Source organism: Python bivittatus, unplaced genomic scaffold, assembly GCF_059951505.1.
Source record: "Python bivittatus isolate LINGU-HERP-01145 unplaced genomic scaffold, Pbiv_v1 ctg000020_np1212, whole genome shotgun sequence".
NCBI classification, from domain to species: domain Eukaryota; kingdom Metazoa; phylum Chordata; class Lepidosauria; order Squamata; family Pythonidae; genus Python; species Python bivittatus.
This window is the reverse complement of record NW_028277030.1, coordinates 14,121,714-14,148,146: the sequence shown is the minus strand read 5'-3', so window position 1 is coordinate 14,148,146 and position 26,433 is coordinate 14,121,714. Positions and strand designations below refer to the sequence as shown.

General features: G+C 37.5%; 1 protein-coding gene across 18 annotated transcripts in view; it reads left to right on the top strand.

Annotated features, from left to right (window-relative positions):
- The window catches only part of PLCB4 (phospholipase C beta 4), a 172,439-nt gene that overhangs the window by 107,414 nt on the left and 38,592 nt on the right, over positions 1-26,433 (top strand). For 17 of the 18 annotated variants that reach the window (XM_088134673.1, XM_088134638.1, XM_088134656.1 and 14 more), the window contains 17 exons: positions 301-354; positions 2,523-2,604; positions 3,221-3,321; positions 3,859-3,916; positions 8,693-8,801; positions 9,989-10,199; positions 10,784-10,877; positions 11,666-11,745; positions 12,045-12,129; positions 14,584-14,674; positions 17,118-17,213; positions 18,056-18,156; positions 19,787-19,822; positions 22,529-22,670; positions 23,338-23,422; positions 23,644-23,768; positions 24,771-24,822. In XM_088134673.1, the coding sequence (XP_087990799.1) occupies positions 301-354; positions 2,523-2,604; positions 3,221-3,321; positions 3,859-3,916; positions 8,693-8,801; positions 9,989-10,199; positions 10,784-10,877; positions 11,666-11,745; positions 12,045-12,129; positions 14,584-14,674; positions 17,118-17,213; positions 18,056-18,156; positions 19,787-19,822; positions 22,529-22,670; positions 23,338-23,422; positions 23,644-23,768; positions 24,771-24,822 (1,602 nt within the window). The remainder of the gene's footprint in view (positions 1-300; positions 355-2,522; positions 2,605-3,220; positions 3,322-3,858; positions 3,917-8,692; positions 8,802-9,988; positions 10,200-10,783; positions 10,878-11,665; positions 11,746-12,044; positions 12,130-14,583; positions 14,675-17,117; positions 17,214-18,055; positions 18,157-19,786; positions 19,823-22,528; positions 22,671-23,337; positions 23,423-23,643; positions 23,769-24,770; positions 24,823-26,433) is intronic. The other variant, XM_088134698.1, reaches the window with a different exon arrangement.

The following is a 26,433-nucleotide window of genomic DNA, read 5'->3' as shown; positions in this document are numbered from 1 at the left end:
CTTTAAGGCTTCTTTACACTGATAGTAAGAATGAGTTGTTAGTCTTGTGGGTGAGAGGTAGACAATTTCTCTTTTCATGAAATGCAAGAAACTTAACATTTGAACATTTGACTCAGCTGTTCCATAGCTTCATATAACATTCTGGGTGAACATTTAAAGCCCATTTTTATGCATTATAATAGAAGCACATAAAGATGCTGGTATACCTTTTTGCTTATACTCTTCCTACATTTAATCTTATAAATTAGGCCTTTATTGTGTTCTTTAAAAAAATATTCTAATTGTTATTTTTTCTTTTAGCTGGATGAAATTGGCATTTCTGACTAATACTAATGGCAAAATTCCAGTTAGAAGGTAAGTGTAGTAGTGTGCTTCACATGTGGGGTTATGCAGGAATTCAATGGCTGTGAAATTAAAATGAATAACAATCAAAAGTCAGAAAGTCCATTGGAAGCTATACAGCTTAGTGGTCTGTTGATTAAAGTAAATGGATAATGTAGTGTATGCATAGGATCTGTGGTTCAGCAATACTGTCAGGAACCTTTGATTTTCCACCCCAATCTGCTATTATTCTCAAGTAAATAGTGAAGTAAAGAGTGCAGATATAATCCTTGTAGAGAAACCTCCATTATTTTGGGGGTAGCGTTAATATAAATGTCATAAACATTTAGCCCTCTAAACCGGGTTGCTAGAATTAGGAAATTATCAGTCCCATATATTCAGAGGAAAGGTAGGGAACCTGGTTTCTCCAATGTTTTGAACTGCAACGGTCACATCCCTTTTTATTTTCCATGCTGCTTAGATACAGCATCTGAATGGCATCCAGTTGCTTATCCCTGTTATAGAGTTCAGCGCTGCAAGTTGCTAAAGTTATGGCTCAAGGAGGTAACACTGAAGTATTTGTTCAGGTTATTATTTAATTTACTACTGATAATTCTAGAAACTACTGCGGTAATTCTAGAGTCTACAGTAACGGTGGGAGCCTGTAATTCTCCAAATCTTGCTGCTACAGCTCTCAGCAGTTGCAGTAGTTTAGATCATCTCTGATTGAAAACACAAATAATCCATACAATTTAGCTGTAAACTATAGACAGGTAGGGTGCTGATGCTGCTTGGTATTCAGTTCAGTGATGTCACAGCTTCAAAGTGCAATCCGTTCTTAAATATTCCAGACATAATAGGTCATAAATCTTTTTCAGCCTTCCCCAACTTATACCCTACTAGAATGTTGAGTTGCAGGCTCAGGGCTATTCTAGTGAGGTCATTCTGCAGCATAGCAGCAGATGGTTGTAAATCCCAGTGACGTACTGCCTTTGAGATTCCCAGTTGTTATAACTAAATACAGATCTTCTGAGCCAGAATTTTTCTGAGGTATTATTCATGCCAAAGGGTGCTGATTTATCTTTTAGTGCAAAAGTATAAGAGGAATAACAGAAACCAGTGGACCACTGTTGCTCAAAAGGATGTGGGGCTGAAGCAGCAAATAGGCTCTGGCCCATGAATGGAATGAGGCTGAAGCAAACAACTAGTAATCATTAGACCACATATTCAGCATCAGTGGATATTCTATTCTATTCTTATTCTAGTGGGTGTAAAATGGAGAAGAACAAGTCTCTGAACTATATGGAGACTCAGCATCACTGTAAAAATGTCTTTAGTAGTTTTTCAGGGACTGCTTCAAAAAAAGTTGAGAATGAATTCGTCCACGGTGAAGGAAATTTGGAGTGAGATTGGTCAGGATTACTTCTAGAACACAACATGAGAAGGTTTCTTAGATCACACCCATTTTTGCAATGGTTGACTAATAACGCTACATATGATCTCACTGTGTTCACTATATAACTCTTGATCAGCTGGGATCTCTCTAGAGAGGAGAAAAATGTACAAAAACATGAAAAAACAAAAGCAGAGAGAGAGCACATGCTATGGCAGCAGATGTCAACAAAGTTTAAAAAAAACAACAAAAGGAAATATTTTATATACACTAAAACCAAAATGTGGGAATAGTTGACAAAAAATCATTAAGGATGTTTGAAAGGAAACCCATATAGCTTTGTTTTTCAGCTTTCTTCCGGAAGGGTAAGTGGCAATATTCAGTCTCCCAGCCTTCATCTGCTAAAACAGGAACTCCCACTATGAATCTCCATAAAGGCCACGCTATTTAAATGACAATCTTTCTTGAAACGTCAACTTTCTCATAACATCTTTGGATTTAACCCTATATTGTATATTATATCAATTTCTTCCCTCACTAGCCCTGGTTTATGAATGTTCACACTTACTCAAAACCACAATATACTGTATATATGGTAATGGATATGAAAATTAAGAATTATGGGCCCCCAATGGAATTGTTTATCTATGCAACAAATAAAAGTCTAATGTTCTTGAAGAGATACTGTACATTGCCAGTAGAGGAAGCCATTAATGAACTATTGTCATCTCAGTAGAGGACATGCGGTGTAGCTCTGATGATGAGATAGCCAAAGCTTTGAAATAATTTAATTCTCTTTTTTCTTTAGCATTACCAGAACTTTTGCGTCAGGTAAAACTGAAAAGGTGATCTTTCAGGCACTTAAGGAATTGGGTCTTCCCAGTGGAAAGGTATTTAAATTTAATTTTCAAGAATGATGGATTTCAAGATGGGTGTCATGAGCATAAAACACTAAATAGTAGCAGCTGATTATTCAGTATCACTTCAAACATTCATTAGCAGTTTTTCAAATGTTAACTTTTATGCTATTTATAATTAGAATATTTTAATAAAATAGACTGTATAATGTACACATAAAATATTGTACATTATTGTTGTGATTATAGAGAACCATTTTCCAGATATTTTTTCAGTCAAGCAACATTAAATTATATGCTTCCATCCATAATGAACATATTGTAAATTCTTCCATTGCTAAATCAGTGCTTCTCTAACATGGTGCTCTCTAGAGACATTGAAACCATTCCTCTCAGAATTTCTAGCTAGTGTAGCAAATAGTTGAGAATTTAAGTAATTTTAATTTAACGTGCATGGAAGACAGTATTTTGGGGAAAGGTGCTCTAATGCCTTAATAGGCTGGTGTTCTGTTGGATCCTGAATTTAAGGCTTGATCTAAGTTTTGTCTGAAACAATATGTTGGACTAAATGAGGTACTGTATTAATTCTGAATCTGGTCAAAATATTATGTAAGTGTTAAAAACATATTAAGTTTTATTTTACTTTCAGAATGATGAAATAGAGCCTTCAGCTTTTACTTATGAGAAATTTTATGAACTGACCCAGAAGATATGTCCTCGTACTGATATAGAGGAGCTTTTTAGAAAAATGTAAGTTGGCCATTTATGTAATGAAGTTAATTTTAATATTACTTAATCTGAAGATAACACTATGTCATGCAATTAGAAGTCAAATTTCCTTTTTTCTCCAGAGGTTTAATTTAGTTGAATGTTCAGATATAGGTTTTCAGGATCCTCTGATTTAAAGAAACCCCCTCTGTTTTTAAACTGGCTTTACTAACCTATAATATTAACCTGCTGTTATAGGGTTGTTAACGCAACATATGGACTAACTAGGTTAAGAAAGACTTAATGTCTGAGGTTTCATGCACTAAGATTTTAATTTGGAAGACTTACATGTTGGATTGCTTCTTAATCTGTGAAATCAGGGAATGCAGAGAAGGTGCTGTTTTGTAGCAAGTATAGTCAATATCATTTATTATATAAGTGCTCATTTTGAAAATGCAGTTTAGATCTGTTAAAGGATATTAGACCAATGTTGAGAATATAAAAATGTCAACATGTAAATCATACCTGCTGTAGGACCTTACATGAAAACTTACGTTTTTCTAATAAATTTCTTTTCAGCAATGGAGACAAAACAGATTATTTAACGGTAGACCAATTAGTGAGCTTTCTAAATGAAGTAAGCTTTTTCATAAATTAACTACCTTACAAGTCTGTCTGCAGTGGCTTGCTTCTCCCAGTCTTATCATTGCATGATCCATGCTACCATTTGCTGTGCTTCTGATCTGCTGGTCTTTCCATTTGGGCAAGACTCCAGGTGCAAAAATCAGCTCCAACTTGATGCATTCTCCTGTTCTCTTCCTGTTGGTTCTGCAACTTGCTTGCGTTGATTATTTGCTGTATTGTGTAGATGCTGTGCATGTGATTTGTTTCTATTCTATATTTTGTTTTAACCAAACATTTTGAAATCCTTTTATTTTTAGGAATCAAACATTGACAGTCCTTCTAAATATTGAGGAGGTGGTGGTAGGGAAATTGGGCTTCTCTCTACAGTAACTGAAATGCTTTATTTCAACTGATATTTTCTAAGGTTTACATGTGACATGGCTTTCTTCAGAATGCTTGCATTTCTATTATAGGTAGTATGTCAGTGATATCATGTTTCTTAGATGCTCTTTCTATGTGTTACCAAAACACACGGTATTTTTAAATTAGATCCTGAATAGAAAATTCTTCGTGGTAAGTTTTTAAAAATTATTTTTATTAAAAAGTTGTCATTTGGTACTTCATGGTTTAAGTAACATAGATTGTACCAACAATATTGTTCTATTTTTTGAATAATGTGGTTGACCCAACTGTCTCAGATGGCTTGATTAAGCATTACTTCAGCGCTCCTTGGCAATGCAAAATAGGCCAAGAGGCTGTCACTTTCTACCTCCTTAAGGTTTGTTTCCCTTGGGGGATGGGGAGGTGAATTTTAAGAAATAGCAGTGGCCAGTCAGGACTGATGCCACCACAGACAAATGCTTACTGGCTGTCATCCTTTCCAAGTCTCTTTCATCTGGTAAAAGAAGAGAATTATTTCACAATAGCCAATTTATTCTGACGTAGTTGATCTTATTTATCCTGGAGTTACTCTGAAGGGTTCACCCACTGTTGCTTGAGGCATAGAAGTCTCTCCCGCATTGAGATATGGAAAATCTTCAGCAGCAAATTTGTTTTAATTTTTTCAAAATACTCACTTTGTTTTTTGAATTTTTGTAAAATGCTTACCTTGAGAAAGGGAAAGGAAAAAATTCCAGAAGACTTCTAAGTAGCAAAGAACTGTACTTTGCCCTCAGTAGTATTGGTTAAATTTTCCTGTTGTTGTACATTACAGGTAGTCCTCATTTAGCGACTGCCTTGTACAGCAACCAGCAGAGTTACGACAGTGATGAAAAAGTAACTTTATGACCAATCCTCACATTTACAACCTTGTCAGGTCTGTAAAGCAAAGGAAAGCTGAAGTAAGATCATAAGCACAGTTGCGGTTTCACTTAGCAACCACTTCGTTTAACAACTGAGTTGCTGGTCCCAATTGTGGTCACTAAACAAGGACTACCTGTACAAGTATGTCAGTAAAATTTGTTGGTTTCATTAAAGGTGAACTGGGGAATTTCTTTGCTATCCTATTATCAGCTCTTGCCTTCTGATAGGAAGATAGAAGATAAAACTTCTCCTGTTTTAGCTATAGTTCTTTGGTCATTAGTGTCCCAGGTTCTTGTTTAAACTGTACCCAATTAAATTGACCCAGACTCAGGAGAGACACAAAAGCACTGGACCCTGGACAGGTGCTTTCTTTATATCTCCCTATAAGAGTTGGGGAGATGTTTTATTTTGTAAAAACAAACATATAAAAGTGATACGCGAATGCTTCCTAGATTGTTTTATTGCTATCGCTATACTATTATTACTATGATACTATACTATTACTCTTCAGTTACTATTACTATGACAATGTTTATACTATACTCTATATACTGTTACTATTCAATTACTATTATCTATTACTCTGTTACCACTATCTATGTACTAGGCTCTATACTATTACTAGTATGCATCAATGTTCCTTTCTTAAGCCTGTTCTGTCCTAAGTCCCCTCTCTCTGAGATTTCTTCTTCTTTTTCTGTTAATGGCCAGCATGTACAGCTCTTGCACCTTTTTTACGTTGTGCTTTGTCTTGCTGGGCCTCTCTACTTCTTTTCCTCTCTTTTGGACTGTCCACTCCTTCTGAAGGAAAGACACCTTCTTTCATTTGGCTGCTGTACTCAGCTTGCTGGTGGCTGCAGAGCTCCAAAACATGCATCTCCTCCATTCTCCTCCCCACACCTGTGTCAAGGCTGCAGGTTTATTGGCAACTCTACCTTGCAGACGCTGGGGAGAAGGCTCAAATGGGAGGGAAAGAAGGCAGGACAGGTGCCTGCAATTTTGTTCCAGCAGCGTGCACTTCCACAGTTAGTGCTGACAAGTGAAAAAAACATAACATATATCAGCTTATGGAATTCATTGGCATAGCTGTTGCGATGGTCACTATCTTTCAGAGCAGATTACCGAAATGCATGAAGGATAGGCCAGATCAACCTTCTGTTACATGAGATGTGACTACAATTCTCAGTTCACACATTATATTCAGCCATGATTTTTAATTATGGTTCGTTGAACAAGTCATAGTGGGTGATTTATTTATTTGCAAATTTATAAGGGCACACATAATGCTAAATGAAATGAATGGTTTTATATATTATGCTATGCCAGGAATAAGTTAAACATTAGGATGAATCCTAAGATTTGCAGACTTCCAAAAAACCGTTTCCTGACCATAGCTGAGAAAAACATTACATGGACCTTGCGTTTGATCTATCAGGGTTGGTGCAATTTAAATTTGGGGAGTGGAAAGATTGTTCAAGTGTGACATTATAAGAATCCAGGAGAAAGAGAAATTTGGGGGGATTGTTTCCAAGTATTCAGATTCTACCTATCTTCTGTCTAGCTTTCCACATTTGTCATTTGTAGTAATATATTAGGATTTCATGTGTCATGTAAAGGGCGGGTAGATTGTTAATATGTACTGAAACCACCTTCTTTGTTTTGCAGTTGATTTTGGATATTGTATTGAAACGCATGTTGCAAAGCTATTTCCTGAACATGTTGAAGAATGTAATTTTGTGGTTGGACTGTGAAGTTGTACCCTTTTTAAATAATGCTTGCATCTAACAATTTTCATATTTCAGAAGTTTTAGCTTAACTGTCTATTAAATTAATATTTCACCAGTTTTAGTGTAATTGCCCAGTACAGTGAATTAATTTAAAACAGTACGTCTGGTGTATACTTCTTTGGAGCATAGATTAAGAGATTATGATTTGGTATGTGATTGCATTTTTAATAGTTGTGCAGCAGACAAAGAATGTTTTCACTAGAAAGAAAAGTCATTTATTTGCCTTACATCGGCTATTGCTAGATATTACAGAGAATGTCCAGAATATTTAAGAAATTGCTACAGATGTTCCTTGGAACATATTGGCATCTCCAGAATTGTTGACTGACAACACAGGGTGCTCTGCATTCCATCTTTAAACCTCTTTACTTTTAAGTCCCCAACTAAAGGCTTATCTAGGTAAAAGGATTTATTTTGCTTTCATTTGCATATATGTCATTTTTTAATGGAAGATCAAGCAGGAACTGTAGTCCATTGTACTAAAGGAAAGTCTTTATGCTACGCAGATTCCCATTAGTATTTAATTTGAAGCCAAGTTAGTATCTTAGGAGAGGACTGAATAGGACTTACTTTGAGAGTAAATTTGGTTAGGATTGGGCTGAACAGAAGATAACAGAATGCAGTTTCTGTTAGCCTTGCAAGGTAGTCCAGACAAGAAGCGCAACCAGGAGTACTAGCTCTATCTTCATTGTAAGGTTACAGAATAGACTTGCAAGGTTAACAGAATCTTCCAAGTCTGAAAGTACCCCTCCTTTCCTTCACTTTTACTCTCCCAAAAACTAGGGAGGGGGCTTTCTGAGACAATTTCACCACCCCTTTAGGCTCAAATTTTGTTTATCAGACTGTTGTCTAGGCTGCAGCTCTTCCTGTCTCCCAAGGTCATTCCCAATACTATTACAATTTCCTATTTCTAAAAAACATATAGTATAAACAAAACTTTACCCAAAGATGTATTTCTTCAAATAACAATTCTGATAATCATAGATTAATACAAAAAGTTTCTAATGTAGTTTGTTGCTAGAATGAGCACAGATCCCATCAGACATATATTACCTAGTCCAGTAGACTTTCTAGTTACTCAAATATTTGGAAAACTAGCAATTCTATATAAGGTATAGAAGGTACACCAGTCACCTCCAACCCCAGTATTTGTCATCTGATCCCTCTCCAAATTTTTGCTCTCTTGTTAGTTAACTCAGAAGTAAATTAACTGAAGTTATTTACTGAATGCCAAGAATTCTTTAAACATTCATTGCCACCTGTACTGTACATTTTCATATTCCTTTCTCTATACATTTCCTCTTCATATATGAATAGTGATATATTGGGAATTTCAAAAGCATTTTAGTCTGAGACTGAGGTAGGGAATATTTTATTAATTATGGTATGGAACAGTAGATAAATGATTATTATGATGAATGATTATTCTTATTGCATGAATTTGTTTCTTTGTGAACATTTGTAGTCATTGTAGTCATTTGTACTAATGTACCATTAGAGCACAGAATTATACAGAACATGGAATAAAATTAATTTACCTGTAAAAATGTGGATCTTAAAAAAGTTCAAGAAAAAAAAAGTAGAAGTCTAAATGACTTTAAAAGCAAGCCCCTCCTGAATATTACCAGCATTGATGAAAGATTTGTAGAAGCAAAGCAGCATGTAGTCAATTTCATCAGTCTTGTTTTTTCTTACCTTAGCATCAGCGAGATCCTCGGCTGAATGAAATTCTATTTCCATTCTTTGATCCTAAAAGAGCAATGCAAATAATTGAAACATATGAACCAGATGAAGATTTGAAAAACAAAGGTAAAAACAAGTGGTGGATGTCAGTAATTTCTGTTTAAAAGTTCAGCTTTCTTGTGGTCAGCTACTCAATACGTAGGCTATCTTGACTTTTGTCTCATTGTAGATAACATTATTGATATACTTTGTCCATCTTTGAAAAGAGTCCGTGAGGCAAATTATTCTATTTTTATTCTTCTGGTCTCAGACTGCCAGTGCAGTAAAACTGATCCAAGAGATACATACTGTCAGGTTCAGCCCAAAGAACTCCATGAGACAGTGCAATACAATTCTATTGCGTTTATTAGCTTCCACCTCAAGACAGAAATCTCTCCAGACTGAACCTAAGTTCCCAAGCCAGCAAGCCACAACACCGTGAATTCCTTAGGGTGGTGCCAGTCTCATCTTTTTAAACTTCCCACACTCCTGCTGGGGGCTAAGGAAACGCTTATCTCCCTGAGCGTGGCCTTCATAACAACGTTCCATCACACATACATACATACATACATACATACATACATACATACATAGAAAGCACTGCACTCTTCTGGACAGAGAGCTCTGATGTTGTTCCTGGGATCAGTTGGAGCCACGCTCCCAGCTTAGGAGTCACAGTCACATACTATAGTGATGTAGTTCTATTAGGCCAATGTTTTGCTGCCTGCACTGACTGCCAGTATATTTCCAAGCTCAGTTCATAGTGCTGGCCTGGCTCTGATTTTTAAAGTTCTAAGTGGCTTATGATCCTAACCAGTATTTTCTTCTTGCATTGAAGATAAAACTGTGAGAAGGGGGATAGATTAATTGACTTGATTTCCAAACTGACTTCCATTTCTATTCTGTGATTTAGGCAACCAAACATTTCTTGGCTAGGGGTCTTTCCTTAAAAATAGAGTCAAATGGAATGCTCTGGTTCATCCCATAGTTCTGGGACATCCTATACCTATCTTGCCTCTTAAGATGGAAAAAAATGCCTTTGCGTAACTCTGGAAGAGCCATCTCTTTTTGAACCTGGTTCTCTTTCAGGAAAGAGCCCTGGGGAATTAAAAGGCTTGATAGCCTTTATAACACAACCAGGAATCAAGAAATCCTTCACTTGTCTTCCTCATCAAATTGACATCTCAGATTAAAGGAATGAATATTGGCATAGAAGCCCAGTTTTAGAATAATTGTAAAGTCTGCATTCTAACACTACATATTGTCCTTTTCAGGTGTCATGTCAAGTGATGGGTTTTGTCGGTACTTGATGTCAGATGAGAATGCTCCTGTCTTCCTAGACCGTTTAGAACTATATCAAGAAATGGAACATCCTCTGGCTCACTATTTTATTAGCTCTTCCCACAACACATATCTCACAGGAAGACAGTTTGGTGGAAAGTCATCTGTGGAGATGTACAGACAAGTCCTCTTGGCTGGATGCAGGTGAGATGTGCTTGATGGTGCCTTAAGTGAATATTTTCAAGAGAGACTAAGACTGAAGATAATTCAATAAAGCTAGTTCACCATCAGATTTGATGGGGGGGATCTGCATGTGTATATGTGTATTATACCTACAACCCTATGCACATATGTAACAAACCCAGTATTCAATATTGAAAACTTATTAATAGGATTTCTAGAAATATATCTCAATATCTTGAAAGACGTTATAGGACAAACAAAACACAGTAAGGGGCTTTTTTTTAACCATTTGAATGCTGATCCCTTTATTATGGATTACCAGCAGATGAACAATAAATTATACTGGGGTCACATGCACTTCATTTGCATACATATAAGCTATTTTTAATTACCTGCAAAAGTAAGTCTGATGAAACTGCAAATCCAACTAAGGAAATAAATATATATTCCTTAATCCCTTTCTCTCAGATGGTTTGTGCAAAAATATAACTTATTTAAAACTATATTATTTTTACCCATAATTTGAATGGAATTATATTGTTTTTTTAATCTTTACTGCTGTGACTTCAATATTCCAATATTCTTTCTTTCCCTTTGGCTTCTAGGTGTGTCGAACTTGACTGCTGGGATGGAAAAGGTGAAGATCAAGAACCAATAATAACACATGGAAAGGCCATGTGTACAGACATTCTGTTCAAGGTAATCACTTCCTACGATTTTTATTTTCTTCTAGATTTGCCGTAGACTCAGCTGCAAGCATCCTCTTCAGTATTTTTTTTTTTTTATCCAAGCAAGTGAAGAATCCTCTCTGTCCCCCATGGTACCACTGCTCATGAAATGTTCTTTGTTCTGCAGAGTAGAATGCATTCTGGTTCTGTTGGGTTTGAGGTTATTCTTGCTTGTCGATGGAAAAGGAAGGTGAAGACACCTACTATGAATAAGCAACATTTGGCATAAATAGGCCAGTATGGATCAGAGTGTTAGTGACTTGCCATCATCAGTCCTCCCCACATTCCATACTGAATGTTCAGAAGCCAGTCATCTTGGCTCTTGACACTTATTTCAACATCGTGATGGGACACTTCCCTACTGTATTTGACAGCAACAATTACTTATGGAGCAGAAGGCAGGCACCAAGGCCAGCTGTGAGCATGCGTTGCCATTATTGGTGTGAAAGCTCAGTAAGGTTAAAGCATCTGAAAGGTCTACCATTGTCTTCTGGCATCTGTTATCTGAGATGGCTGCTTCACCAGGCCTAATGGTAGGACTGGTCTGAACCCCACACTAACCACTTTCAGAAACAGGGAGAATTTTGCAAAGCATACTGCTGTATCCAGTTTTTTGATGCAGAGCACCACTGAAAAAATTAATCTGAAACTCTTATTTTCCCTGTGAACAATGAGGCATCTCTCCTATTGTTTAAGATGCTCTAGATTGCACCTGAGTTTATTTATACATGTACACAAAAACACTTTGTATTTTTAAAGGATGTGATTCAAGCTATTAAGGAAACTGCCTTTGTAACATCTGACTATCCTGTCATCCTGTCCTTTGAAAATCACTGCAGGTATGTTATGAAGTACTAAACCTTTTTTATACTGAATTTCATTGGGGTAGTGAAAGGGAAATTATGGTAAAATTCAAAGTAGGGACACAATTGCTAATGAAGTAATTCTAGTCACTGATAAATTTGAACTCACTCTTAAGACTTTTCTGTCATTACCAAGGGTATATGTAACTTGTTTTACAATGTTGGGTTTTAAACGGTGATGTAACAACCTCTAATACACTTGAAAGGCATTACATGTTCTAATTTCTGTTCAGTTTTGTACTTTTGGTTGGTTAATAATAATGCTTCTTTTCCAGCAAATACCAACAATACAAAATGTCAAAGTACTGTGAAGATATTTTTGGAGATCTTCTCTTAAAACAGCCACTAGAAACACATCCAGTAAGGATCTTCCAACTGTTATGTTTTAAGTATTCTTGTAAAAATGTTTGGAAATTTGATGGCAAGAGCAAGAGAAGCTTTACAAGTATAGAGAATGTACCCTAGATGTATATATATATATACTTACTGTCACTCATGCCCTAGTCACCTCCTGTTTGGATTTCTGTAATGCGCTCTACATGGGGCTGCCCTTGAAGAGTATCTGGAAGCTTCAGCTGGTGCAAAATGCAGTGGCGCAGGCAGTTATGTGCACCCCTAGACTGGTACATGTTACATCTCTGCTCCATGAACTGCATTGGTTGCCAGTTTGCTTCTGGGTCCAATTCAAGGTGCTGATTTTGACTTTAAAGCCCTTCATGGCATGGGGCTGGGTTATTTGAGGGACCACCTCTCCCAAGTTACATCTGCCCACCCCATCAAGTCTGGCAGAGAAGGCATGCTGCGGGTCCTGTCTGCCAGGGAATTACATTTGGCGGGTCCCAGGAGGCGGGCCTTCTCTGCCATGGCGCCCGCCTTGTGGAATCTTCTCCCCCCAGAAGTGAGATAAGTTCCATCCCTCTCAACATTCCGCAAGTCCCTCAAGACCTGGCTATGATACCAGGCCTGGGAGCCCCAGAGGACCAGGAGGATTTTGCAATGGCTTCCTTATTGTGGTTAATATCATCCTCTCTGTTTTGTGTGCTTTTTATAGTTATTTTCACTTGTGATTGTTTTTTATGTATTTATTCTTTTCAATTGTTGTACGTCGCCCAGACTCACTTTTATGTGAGATGGGTGGCTATATAAATACGATAAATAAACAAACAAACAAACACTGGCTGGGTGACAAACCATTTGGCATGAGAGAGACCTTGAATTCTGTTGCTGCTGACTATTTTTCCTCTTCATTGTCTCTACATATTTTTCTAGAGCCTAGAGTTTCTTGACTATCGTTATTTTAATCAGATTTCAGATTACATCTACTGTTTTATTACCCAAACTCCTTTGCTTTGTCAGCACCTTATACTTGGAACTCATCATTCCTAGATATTTATAGAAGCCATCGCCCTCCTGCCTTATAAAGAAGTGCTTCAAGGAGTATCTATTTTTACATGTCTTTCCCAGTTAATGGTGGTATTTTAAAGAAGAGTATCTCTTCCTGTGTAATCTTCAAAACACAGTTTGATGGTTCTGATTGGGGGGCTGCAAGCATGTTCTCTGTATGTATATTTTCACTGAAAACTATTTTAAGTTTATCCTTTCACATAGGCCTCGGTAAATCTTTGTAGTTTGATCTTACTTTGCTTCTCACTTTTCCCACCTTAAAAGTATTCTGTTTTTGCAATGCTTTGCAATTTTTTAGAAAGAAGTCCATACAGAGGGGTATGCATTTGCATGCAAATTTGATTTAAAATACACATTTTTGCAGATTTTGCCTAATATATGCAGTTTTGTTCATCCATTTGCCTAAATATGTTATACATATACAGACATATTTTTCTATGACATTCAGTTATAGCATCTGCTAAAATAAACAGCAAAAAAAAAAAAAAAAAAGTAATATCCCCTCACCTCCACCTTTACTCTGCCCCTGTTGGTCTCTATTTTCCTAACAGAGATTGTTCCATTCATGGTAATGGCTGTGACTGATCCACATGACATTTAAATGCTAAAATCTCTAGCACTTAGCCAAGACTGGATGCAGCCTGATCCAAAAAGCTCCCAGTCTTCTGGGATACTCCTCCTTTATTGAGATGCGATCTGAGTAGGGTGTAGTTGCATTCTATATTTACATTCTCTATGTTTGGTGTTGGCATATAAGCTAGAATGAGGAAAAAGCTATCACCTGATTGGAAGAGTCACACAATTTGCAGAAGTGCAAGCAAACTTGGTATAAAAAATTTGGGACAGGACAATGAGCAAAGAAACCCAGTGGGGACCAGGGAGGCCTAGTGGCCCTGAAATGCTGACTAGGTATTCAGACAGGGAAAAATGAAAAACTGGAAGGAGAGGAAATGGAATGCATAGTGCTAGAGAGGGCACGACCACCTAACCTGGAGCAGTCCTGAACTCTGTACTGCAGTGTTTTGTCATGGGATCTGCACAGTGTTTCAGTCAAAGTACGCTAAGGGCTAGCAAAACCTGCTTATACTCACTGCTTCCTAGAGACATTTTTAATTCAAACCAGTTTTGTTTTAGTTTGTCATTTGAAAAAACACTATGGAGTACATGAGGTCTGAAGCGTAATAACCTAAATTGGCAAATGCGAGAAGATAATTTGCTAGGTATCTTACTATGTTCAATTTTAAAAGGAGGAATGTATTTCTAACAGGCTTCTGCAAGTCACAAATGACTCTTCTTCCTTTGGGAGGGGGCGCGTGCATAACTGCTGCAACCATGATAATTGTGAGGAAAACAGGAACAAAAGTCAGGCGTGGGTGTGTTTTCTGATTATCCCTCTTTCTTTGTTTGCAGCTCGAATCAGGAAGGCCCTTGCCCTCCCCAAATGATCTGAAAAGAAAGATTCTTATTAAAAACAAAAGGTTGAAACCAGAGGTGGAAAAAAGTAAGTAACACGCATTCAGAACACCCAGCGTTTAAATGGAAAAGCACTGTTGCTTAAATTGTGCGTTGGTAACTTCCATTGTTTCCTAATAAGAGTAGGGCTCCACTCTGCTGCATTGTTAGCTATTTGTGAAGTCTTGAAATGACATCTTCTAGAGAAGCCTACATTTGAGGGTCAAAGGTTTTTGCATTTACCCTTATTATCACTAGACGTATTGAGATTTCAACCTGCAGCGGATATGGCCACTTATGCCTACTGGCAAGGCTGAAAGTTAAGAATCCCAATTCATCTGGAGGATCAGAAATTGAAGAAAGCTGTTCTAGCATGTATGTAGGTATTTATAAAATGTATATGGCTGCCTATCTTACATACAGGTAGTCTTAGCTTAATGACCACAATAGGGACCATAAAATTGGTTGTTAAGCAGGGTGGTTGTTAAGCGAGTCACCACGTGACTGAACCTGATTTTACAAACATTTTATGATGGTCATTAAGTGAATCACATGGTCATTAAGCGAATTCAGCTTCCCCAATGGATTTTATTGCCAGAATTCGCTTAATGACCACATGGTTTGCTTAACAACCACGGTGATTTGCTTAACAACCATTGTAAGAAAAGTTGCAAATCACAATCATGTGACCGCAGGGCTGGTGTGACAGTTTGCAACAGTTGTGTGAGTACAGGTTGTAAAGCATTTTTCCAAGGCCATTGTAACTTCCAACTGTTGTTAGACAAACGGTCATTAAGCAAGGACTATCTGAACATAGGGGGACGCGATGGCGCAGCAGCTTAATGACGCTGAAAGTTGCCGGCCAGAAATGGTCGACACTTCAGCGGTTCGAGCCCAGCCTTCGCGTAGCAGAGTGAGCTCCTGCTTCCTCCCCCAGTTCCTGTCAACCCAACAGTTCAAAAACTCATGTGAGTAGATAAATGGGTCCTCTCACTCCAGTGGGAGGAAAAATGCTGGCGGTGCCTTGCAAAAAGGAGTCAGGAGCAGTTGCTGGAAACCGCGCTCGCCCAAAAAAGGCGCGAAGCAATGGAAACCCCGCCTCCTGCGCTCGCCAGCTGGGCTCTGCTCTAGGAAGGAGGCACTTGCAAACCACTTCCGAAACACCTTGCCTTGAAAACTGCAAAGGACTCATCCAAAAAAGCAGTCACTGCAGAGTCGGTAACGACTGAGTGCAGATTAAAAAGAAAAAGAAATCTGAACATAACTGGTTGGCTAAAAACCAATTTACAGTAGAACGCTAAATTAAGACCTCTGTAAACATAGCAAAAAACACACTTAAAATATTTGTAATATAATAACTGAAACACCATATAACAAACTCAAAACACAAACCACACCTATATTGAACTCATCTAGCATCCTGGTCCAACACCTAGGGAAAAGCCAGGTCTTCATTGGAGGCCAAAAGAACCTCCAGGTCTTGGGGGGAGGCTGTTCCACAGGGCAGATGCCGTCACAGAGAAAGCATGTCTCCTAGGTTCAGCAAGATGACACTGACTTTGTAAAACTGTTAGAGAACTGGCCGTTCAGATAACTCATCTTCAACTTTTGAAATTAGGTAAAAGAAATCGCAGATATTCCTCCTGTAAAACAACTGGCTTCGTTGTTGTTGCTGCTGTTAGTATTTATTCCAGTGAGTTACAGGGTCCACTTGTTTTACACTGTGCTCGCCTAGTTCTTACACTGAAGCTTATCAATGCGTGATGCAACAAAGGGCTTTGTTTTTCAGCCAGCTGTCATACAGCCTAATGCAAGTTTGGGCTGAGAGAAAGTGACTGGCCCAAGGTCACCCAACTGGATTTCATGCCTGAGAGAGGAGTAGAACCTAATTCTTTCTGCTTCTAGTTCAGCACCTTAACCATGATACCACGCTAGCTCTTAGCCACATTGGTGGGACTAATTATTTTTTGTAGAATATCTGTAATCCTGCACACACTTACCTGTGTGAATATAACTGAATATAATGTTAATTGAAACGAGCTAAGATTATTAATATTTCTCATGCACTTTGGCCATAGTTTAGTGGTAGATGTCATTTTAACCCATGAGTGCTTATGTCTTGTTTCTGCCATTAGGGAATTGCTGTGTCTGTATAGTGTTATCAAGGGAGAAATATCACACAAATAATATAATTACATGCTACAGCACCTTGTAACCAGGGTAGGAAGTTATCACATCACCACCCACATTCATATGTTCTCGAATATGTATATTTTTTGTGATTAGCCATGTGGCAGTAATTTTGAACAATAATGTACAGTATTATTCCAATACCAGTAACGAGAAATATTGAACCTGTTGAAGGATAGATTGGAATCCAACTCTTATGCAGTACTTCAGAATCAAGACTTAGTTGAATGATTTTTCATAATTGGATTATAAAATCTTGTTTTCTTTTTGTATGGATATGTACACATGTCTCTTTTAAATAGAACAGCTTGAAACTTTGAAAAGTATGATGGAAGCTGGTGAAACAGCTGCTCCTGTCAGCATCTTGGAAGATGATAATGAAGAGGAGATAGAAAGTGGTAAAGTGGTTCTTTTACTTGTCATATTTTTCAGTTCCTCCTGGTGATGGCTGCAGTGTGCTAGCTGATAGCACACTGGACAGTTTGCCTTAGAATGAGGCCTTTGACTTGTCAGCTTATATTTATTGTTTACTTATAGTAGTCACTTTTACCTTTATCTTTGGGTTCTGAATTTAAGGTTATGTGCAGAAAGTGCAGGCAGTTCATTAAAAAAAAAATTGTGCTCTTTTCTGTAGTAAGGGAGCATCATCTGTAGCACAGACATCCCACACAGCCTCCCAAAACTTGTTACATAGTCCTTGACACCCTTCTCAGCTACAGCCAAGGTTTGATAAGCAAATTACAACTAAACATAGAGGTTTTCAAACTAGATAGGTTGAGAGGGGATAGATTGAAGGGAGAGAAACCGTTTATGAAAAATAGCGAATTGGCTTTAAGGGAAATGTATGAATGGGACAATGTGAATTTAACGTTAAAAAACAAAACAACACTGGGAGATTCATCCAGCTGCCAAGCACTGAGTGAACAGTGTATCATCTGCCCTTCTGTGAGTTATTCTCTGTTTCTTTGTTATCTATCAGTAAACGAACTAATTATGGGTGATTAGTCCATGAACAGATATGGGAGAAACTTGAGGGCCAACTTTTAATACAACAGGTTAAATCCATGTTTTAACTATCATTGTGTTTACATGAAGTAAAGCATGACCTCCTTTAATGGATAAAAGCTAGTAAATAGTTAAGAAACTTTTCTGTTGCTTTTATAGATACCTTTGGTTTACTGCTTGCTTTCTTTGTCTTTTTCTGACCCTTTACTCCCTTTTGTACTGCATTGTTTTATAGGGGATCAAGAAGAGGAAGCACATCCAGAGTATAAATTTGGAAGTGAACTTTCTGCAGATGACCTGAGCCAAAAAGAATCTGTAGCTAATCACATTAAAAAAGTAAGACAGCTTTGTCTATGTATATTTAATTAAAAGATTCCCTACTGAGACAGCCAAGAGAATAAGATCCATAATATGTATTGTGGGTTAAAAAATTGTGTATGGCATTTCAGATCTTAATTATATTTTAAATAGGAAGCAGTATCCATTCATCCAGGCCATATTGTATTTTGATACATCAGGAGTTGGTCCTCAGAAAATGCCCTGCATCCATGACCATCCCAAATCATAGATTTCGATTCTTGTTCTCTCAATAAAAGGCTGCATGGGAGTCCCAGTGGATATTGTACTGCCCTCACGTATATAATTTGAATTAAAGTTACAAAGACAAGACCTGACATTCTCCTTTGATAGTCACTGCTGGTGGGCTGGAGTGCTAGGAGTTTTTTTTTTTTAATCTCTTGAGCACTTGGTGCCTATTCTGAATAATTTCTCACTGATACTGGGAGTAGTAAAAAACAAGTGTCTGAAAAGTAGTAGAAGAAACAATTTAAGGGCCAAATTTGAGATAATAGCAGGAGACCAGCTGGAAGAAAGAACAAGTATTACAGTAATTCTTCTGGAGACTGGGACAGCTTGCTCTTCCACCTAAGGACCAGATGACTCTTTGTTAACAGAACATTCCGTGCGATATCTAATTTTTGTTGTTGTAGAATGCTCTTTGTTAACAGAGTATTCCAGTAGCAAACACATCCAAACCTGCTCACCCAGGGAAACATTTGAATTCTGAACTACTTTATAACTTTGCTCCTCCTGGAATTCTGGCTTCTTCCTTCTTATGTAGCTGTTTTCTGGTTTTTATCTTGGGAGCTGTAGAAGCAGAATATTTGCTTGTTGTCAGCTGTTGTTTTTTTTTTATTTGCAACTTTTAAAAAAAACCCTCTTGGGTTGCTGGTTCAAAAGTTCTAATAGCTCAGTTGCTTTTTCTTTCTTCCTCTGGAATTTCAACTTGGATATAATTAAGATGGAGATTCCCTTTATGTCATAGTATGTTTCTAGTTAATTAATGAGCCAACTCCCTCCATTTAATAAGTATGTGCTTCACTGTCATTTGGGCTGATTGGTTTGTTTTCAAAGTCCAGTTATGTAGTATGTGAGCAAAAAAGCGTCTTCCAGTGTTACCCCACGTTTTTCATTAACATCAGGGATAGAATTGTATGTATTTTCAGTATCTGTTTCCCCAATATGTAGAACTCAATATCAAGCAATTTTAGAATCCTGAAAATTAGTTGATTGCAGAGGGGCATACATTCAGTAAATTGGTCAATCCCCTAAGCAAACAAGAGATTTTTTTTCACCAGTAATAATAGGTCCTTTAAAAATAAGCACTGAGCAACTTCAGTTTGCCTGTTTTTAACTCAGGAATATCTGTTACCTAGACTGGACCCCCACCACAGTATAGTTCCCGATCAAGGACCTCCCTTTTTTTCTTTCTTTCTGATCAGAGTGTCTTCCTTTTTCCATCTTATCAACCATGTTGCTTTTGAACAGAAATTGAAACTTTTACCTGCGTACAAACATTAACTCAGTGTTTAAGAGACATGCCCAAAGCATTTCCTCTCTCCGCATTTGAGTTTTGAGTGTGTGATTTTGCAACATCTTTGGATAATATCTATATTTTTCCCCATAGGCTGTGGACGATTCTGAACAAGAAAACAATAAAAAGGTGACCCATGAGATATTTTTCATAGCTTCTACATTTTTATTTTTCTGTTTTTAACAAAGCTGCTTTGTAAAATGTATTTTTAATGCCCTGCATCATTGCCTCTTTATTTGGCTAGCTGAGGATTTGGTAGCTGGTATCATGGTATCTTTTTCTTTAGAGAGCACAGGAAGTGTAAAGCCTGCTCTTACCCTCAGTCTGACCTACAGGGTCATTGGATGATGGAAGGCCTGCATGAGCTTGGTCTCCCAGCTAACACAGATGTCTACATGGACATACAGCAGCCACTCTGACTTCCTTTTTGTTTCTCCATGTTCCCTTCTACTTTAGCGTTATTTTTCTTTTCCTTTTCTTTGGGCTGGGATTGCATGTGAAACATTCTTCTGAAAATGCTTCACTTGGATCTCTTTTTCCCCCATTCCTCTTCTCCATATTTGTCTTCTCTTCCAATATTTTGAATCCTGGGCCTACAGAGTACAGTATTTCTTCCCTTCTTATATGGAGTTGTGCCTGTTTTACAGAGGCGTTGGGTTTACATCCTTTAACTGGCCTAGTATTAGGCCAGCAGTATTGTCTTTGTTCTGTAAGAAAACTGTATTTTGTCCTTCCTGTGCTGGATACGTATCGTTTCAAAGAGCATAAAGGCATGCAGACATTTGATTATGAACCAGGAGAAATATCTAGAAAAACTGTGATATAAAAATATGAAAATTTGTCCTTTCATTCTATATTTCACTTGCACAGAAGAATATGGGCTGATGAACAGATTTCAATTTGTTTTACGGGTTTCGTTCTCTATCCTTTCCCTTGCAATAACAACATCCCACATATGTAGTCATTCTTCTGATGGAGGATAGAATTCTCATTGCTAATCATTTACTACCTCTGGGCAGCTATAAAAATATTCAATAGCAACTTTATATATATATTTTTAAAAAGATACTTTATTTGGGGAAGGAAAGCAAAGTTTCCAACTATTATATTAAAACTGTAATTGGGGGAGGGACTGGGTATTGTGGGAAGGAAAGTGAACAGGAGACAAAATTACTGCTGCTTAAAACAATCTTTATTTCAAGAACTTAAGAGGCAGAATTAATCATGGGACATGTCTATTAGTACTTATTGTGAAAAATCTTCCAAATTGTTTCCATCTTTGAATTATGAAATGGACAACTTAACAATATTTATTTATTTATTGCTAAATTTATATAGCTGCCCATCTCACTGATGTGACTCTGGGCAGCTTACAGAGTTAAAGTTGTCAATGGAGACTGCCTTGTCTTTTTTTACTGGTAATTAATATTGAGGTATCAGTCAATTAGATCCAGAAGTACTGGTTCACATGAAGACGTCAACTCACATCAACTGAGTTTCCCTCATGCCTTGCATGAGAAAAAAAATTATAAACCATGTACAAATCATCTCTTGCATATGCAAGAGTATCAGCTCTTTGCAATATGGATTATTGCATAGCCTGAACATTTCCACAAACACTTATGCAAACATCTGTAAAGCTACATTAGTGAGTTGCTATGATTCTGTGAATCCAACCAGTGTATGCCAAGATGTGAAGGTTGCATATTATATTGTAATATATATGTTGAAGCTTCTCTTCTTGCTACGACAATGTCTTGCTTTGTACCCATTCTTCCCATTGTTAGGAGTTCTACTATATAAATCTAGCTATACTTTCATGGCTGGAGAAAGTATCCTATCTTTTATTATCATAGGAAGCAACAGTGGTTGTTCTTCAGAAAATAGAGTGACAGACAGCCCTTGGGAGAGTTAAAGCAGAACCTCCTCTACTGTGTTGGTGGTAAAAAGCAGCTACTACAGTAGCCTTCCCCACCTGGATGCCCTTCAGATATGTGGGTGTCCATGCAGAATCTTAGAAATGTCTGGAGAATTCTGGGAGTTGAAGTCCACACACTTGGGAGGCACCCACGTTGAAGAAGGCTGTCTTAGTGCCTGTCCCCTTCTATTTCTCTTTGTTCAAATTGATTGAAAGTGGAAAGTGGTAGACCATGATTTTGGTGCCTTTCTATATTCTTCTCCTAACGTGAGGAGGAAGGAGGAGAGGATGTGGCTACCATTAGGTGCCAAGGGTGGTAGTGCTGAAGAATGGGGCAGAAGAGAATGGCCGGCATTCCAAGTTCTTGGCTGTAAGAAAGCGTGTTGTGGGAAAGTAGGTGCTTCCCTGGAGGGGTCAGTACTTGGCCAAGTCGCAATGTCCTGCTGCATAAATGCCGGCAAAATTGCAGAGGACACTCTGGTCCAATCCTGCTTCAATATCTGTGAGACTTCTTCACTTCTTTTTTCCTAATTTAAATTAAAGATAGGCTTCTAATCAAATGCTGATCTGCATTTTTAAAATTCATTATTAGTTAACATAAAGTCCCTTTCTTCTCCTGATAGTTATGCTCCATCTTTCCTCCTCTTCTCTGCTTTATTTACCCAGTCAAGCATGTTATATGTTACCCAGGATGCATAATAAATACTGCTGATAATAAAAAATTATGTTACCCTATGTAACAGTATATTTATTTGAGCACCCAACATATCTTTCTTCATTAAAGGTAAACATTATATGCATGCTCTGATAAAAAATAAATAGGCTTCTTCTGTGCCATTTTCATTCTTTGAAATCATTCCCACTTGGACCAAGAGATGTTGCCACTAATGGACACATTTGTTTCCATATGCTTTCAGGGCGTGATAACCGCAGAAGATGAACAAGCGTGGATGGCTTCTTACAAATATGTAGGTGCCACAACTAATATACATCCGTACTTATCAACATTGATCAACTATGCTCAGCCTGTAAAATTTCAAGGTTTCAGTGTAGCAGAAGGTAACTTTAAAAGATTAAAAAAATACTTCTTTCTTATTGCTGTAGTAGTAGTTGTTGTTTTGTTCCTTCTCTTCCTAACTGTATATCTCAATCAGGGCTTTTAAGGTAACACTTTTCCTAAATGTTTAATATTATCCACTTGGGGGCAGCATATTACAAGGAGAAGGTTAAACTGCACAGCAGCCCCACTGTGAGTTTGCTTGGAACAGATTTCTTTAGGTATGATTTTGATTAGTCTCCTTTTTTCTCTTCCATTAAATATGGCTATCCTAAGTATCTGAAGTTTATTTGCAATGTTTATTCTTTTTCTAACTTGAAAAACATTTTTTAATTTCATGCCATTCTTCCTCTTGACCTGTTTAATTAATCATTCCTCATCCCCCAATTAATCTGGTTGTCAATACTTGACAAAAATGTTATAAGAGAATGGTAGAAGATAAATCTTCTAGGAGATAAATATTGTTATGTTTTATTCCATATTTACACTTTATACGGGTGTTTTTATTTTTTTTAATTGAGGTTGGGCATATCTTTATCCTGAAGTTTTATTTTATTTATATAATAAGTAAATGCTTTCTTTTTCTTAAAATGTAATATTTTAATACTCCCCTAATCAACTTTTCATTCTGAAAAATTTACAAAACACATTTTATGGTTTTCTTTCTAGAACGCAACATTCACTACAACATGTCCTCTTTTAATGAGTCTGTCGGGTTAGGTTATTTGAAGACCCACGCAATCGAATTTGTGAAGTATCCTTGCCCTGAGGCAGCTATAGTGAGGACATTTGGTCTTGAGAACCAAGGAGGCAACTTTGCAGCTAACAACACACACAGTACCTTAATAAAATGCAACATGTACTTTGTGACAAATGTCTCATGAATTGAAACATTTAAAACATTAAGATGTGAGGATATGATCATTCCACCTCTTGGTTGTTTGGTTATTCCAATTTTCTTGACTAATAATACAGCTATAATAAACGGCAAATGAGTCGGATATATCCAAAGGGAGGCCGAGTGGATTCCAGCAATTACATGCCTCAAATTTTCTGGAACGCTGGATGCCAGATGGTCTCACTCAACTATCAGACCCCAGGTAAGCAGACATACCCATTGAATCTAAACTCAGAGAATGGCAGCTTGAGTAGGAGTAGGAGCGCTCTACCAGATGCTGTTGCTTTTGCTCCTGGCATTGCTGGAGGATTCATTCGCATGGTTAAATATAGGAATCTAGGTCCAGCCAAGCAGACAATTTGATTGAAAGCAGTAAAACATAGGCACACCATTTTCCTATACATCTTCGTACAAGTAAATCAGCATATAACTCTGCAGCATAGATACACCCACACACATATACATACATACATACATATGTGTTTGTGTATACGTGTGTATGTATGTATATGTATGTATGTATGTATGTATATATGTATATATAAAATCTCTATCTAGAAACAATCAATAGGAATCATTTCTGAGTAAAAAGATAAGGGACAATACCAGGAGAAGAAGTCAAATTAAAATATTGTTAAAGTATCTGTTTATGTTGAGCCAGAGAAGTTGTTTTTTAATTGTAGTAAGCAAAATAATGGTGATAGACTAGCTAGTATGGAAGCCAGTTGCTTCTCTGCAAAGCAGAAGTCATCAAATTAATAGGAGCCTATTTCTTTAGTGAGCTAAGGGTGTGCTGTTGTACATTATCTCCACATGAAGGCTAATAGAAAATACATCCTCGTGACTTGGTTTCGCCAAAAACATCTATGCATTGATATTTAGAATCCACTGGAGAGCCAAAGATCACCAAAATAACCGTGTTAACTATCACCATGTGGAAGATGGTTTGAGGATTATGCCCTTTTAGAATTTCATATTTCTCAAGGAAGAATTAATAGGAATTTGAAAATTATGATGAATATATTCTGCATTTTTCTACTGAAGTAGGATTACATATTCTCTGATTTCATGGAATGCATGGGATTAGCATTTTAACTAAACTGGCTGTCCAGGATAAATTGTTTCTTTTAAGAAGAAACTGTTAAGAAGACTGAGTAGCTATTGCTCAGTAGTAAGATGCTAAACTGTTTTTATCTCTTCACAGATCTAGCAATGCAGTTGAATCAGGGGAAATTTGAATATAACGGGTCCTGTGGGTGAGTAACAATGTTTAACAGCTGCCATTATATAGAGCAATGTCACTTTTAATTATGTGCTGTAAATGAAAAACAGGCTGTAGAAATTCAGCCTGATGCTGTATTTCATGAAAGAAAACTGGAAGATCTGTCCCTGGAGGGCTAGAAAGGGTGAGGAACAAGAGGAACCACATTTTACAAATAAAGGAGTACAATACAAGGTAGTAGAGCTTTATAGCCACATACCAAATTGCCCGAATTTAGATTTCTAAATCTAAATTTGCTAGACAGCTGTGATTTTCTACTCATGATTAGATTAAAGGTTATCATGAGTAGATCAGAGCTGCCTAGCAAATTTAGATTTAGAAATCTAAATTCGGGCAATTTGGAATGTGGAGGCATTTCCTGTTACTAGTAATTCAATTCTCTTTTCTTTAAGCAGGCAATCTCTCTCCCTTATTTGAATGTTAAAGTTAATGCCCCAACTGTAAATTAAAGAGGGCATCTGAGAAGCTTCCAAATTTCTTTCTTGCAAATCCTGTGTGCATGTGTGTGTATTCTATTTTCCAAGGGGAGAAATTGTACATCCTTATACGTGGATTGGGAAAGAATAAGGGAGGAGCTGGAAATTACTGTGAATTTGTGAAAAATTATGGAGATGATCTGAGAAAGAGACTGAATTATGAATTGAGATTTCCCTGGTTTGGGATTTCCCTACTGAGTTTAGTATACATTTGATGCTTACCCAACTATGATATTTTATATATTAATAATGCTGAAAGTTGCTGGCCAGAAATGGTCGACGCTTCAGCGGTTCGAGTCCAGCCTTCGCGTTAGCAGGGTGAACTCCTGTATCCTCCCCAGTTCCTGTAAACCCAACAGTTCGAAAACTCACGTGAGTAGATAAATGGGTACTCTCACTCCGGTGGGAGGAAAAATGCTGGTGGCGCCTTGCAAAAGGAGTCAGGAACAGTTGCCGGTAAGCGCAAAACTGCACGCGCCCAAAAAGGGCGCAAAGCAATGGAAACCCCGCCTCCTGCGCTCGCCAGCTGGGCTCTGCTCTAGGAAGGAGGCTCTGGCAAACCACTTCCGAAACACTTTGCCTTGAAAACTGCAAAGGACTCGTCCAAGCAGTCACTGCAGAGTGGGTAACAACTGAGCGCAGATTAAAAAAAAAAAAAATTGATTATACCAACCACTTTGCTTAGACTACTTTTGTGGCATTTCCAGAATTCTCACTAAAGCTTTGCATACTTAGTTTGACTTTGTCTTTTCTAACTTAGATCTCCAGCTGATCCCTTGAACTTCCTAGCCAGTGCTTGAAAAGGCTTGTCCATATGAGCTGATCGCCCATCCAAAAGGCAGTGATGGGAATGATCAAGGATCACTCTGAATTGTGGACAGATATTCCACAAGTATTTAGTCCAGTATCCCCCTTTCCTGAAAGCATTTTCTGTAAAGATAAGCATAAAAGTAAACAACAACAACAGTGGCTCTTGTCTTCCATGGTCTCCTTATCCAGAGAGTTGACGTGTGTAAAGATTTTTGTACATCTGTGGTTTTGGCATTGTTTTTTGTTGCTTTATGTGTGCACGAAATAGTGGGTGGGCTTTTATGCAGACATGAAGTGCG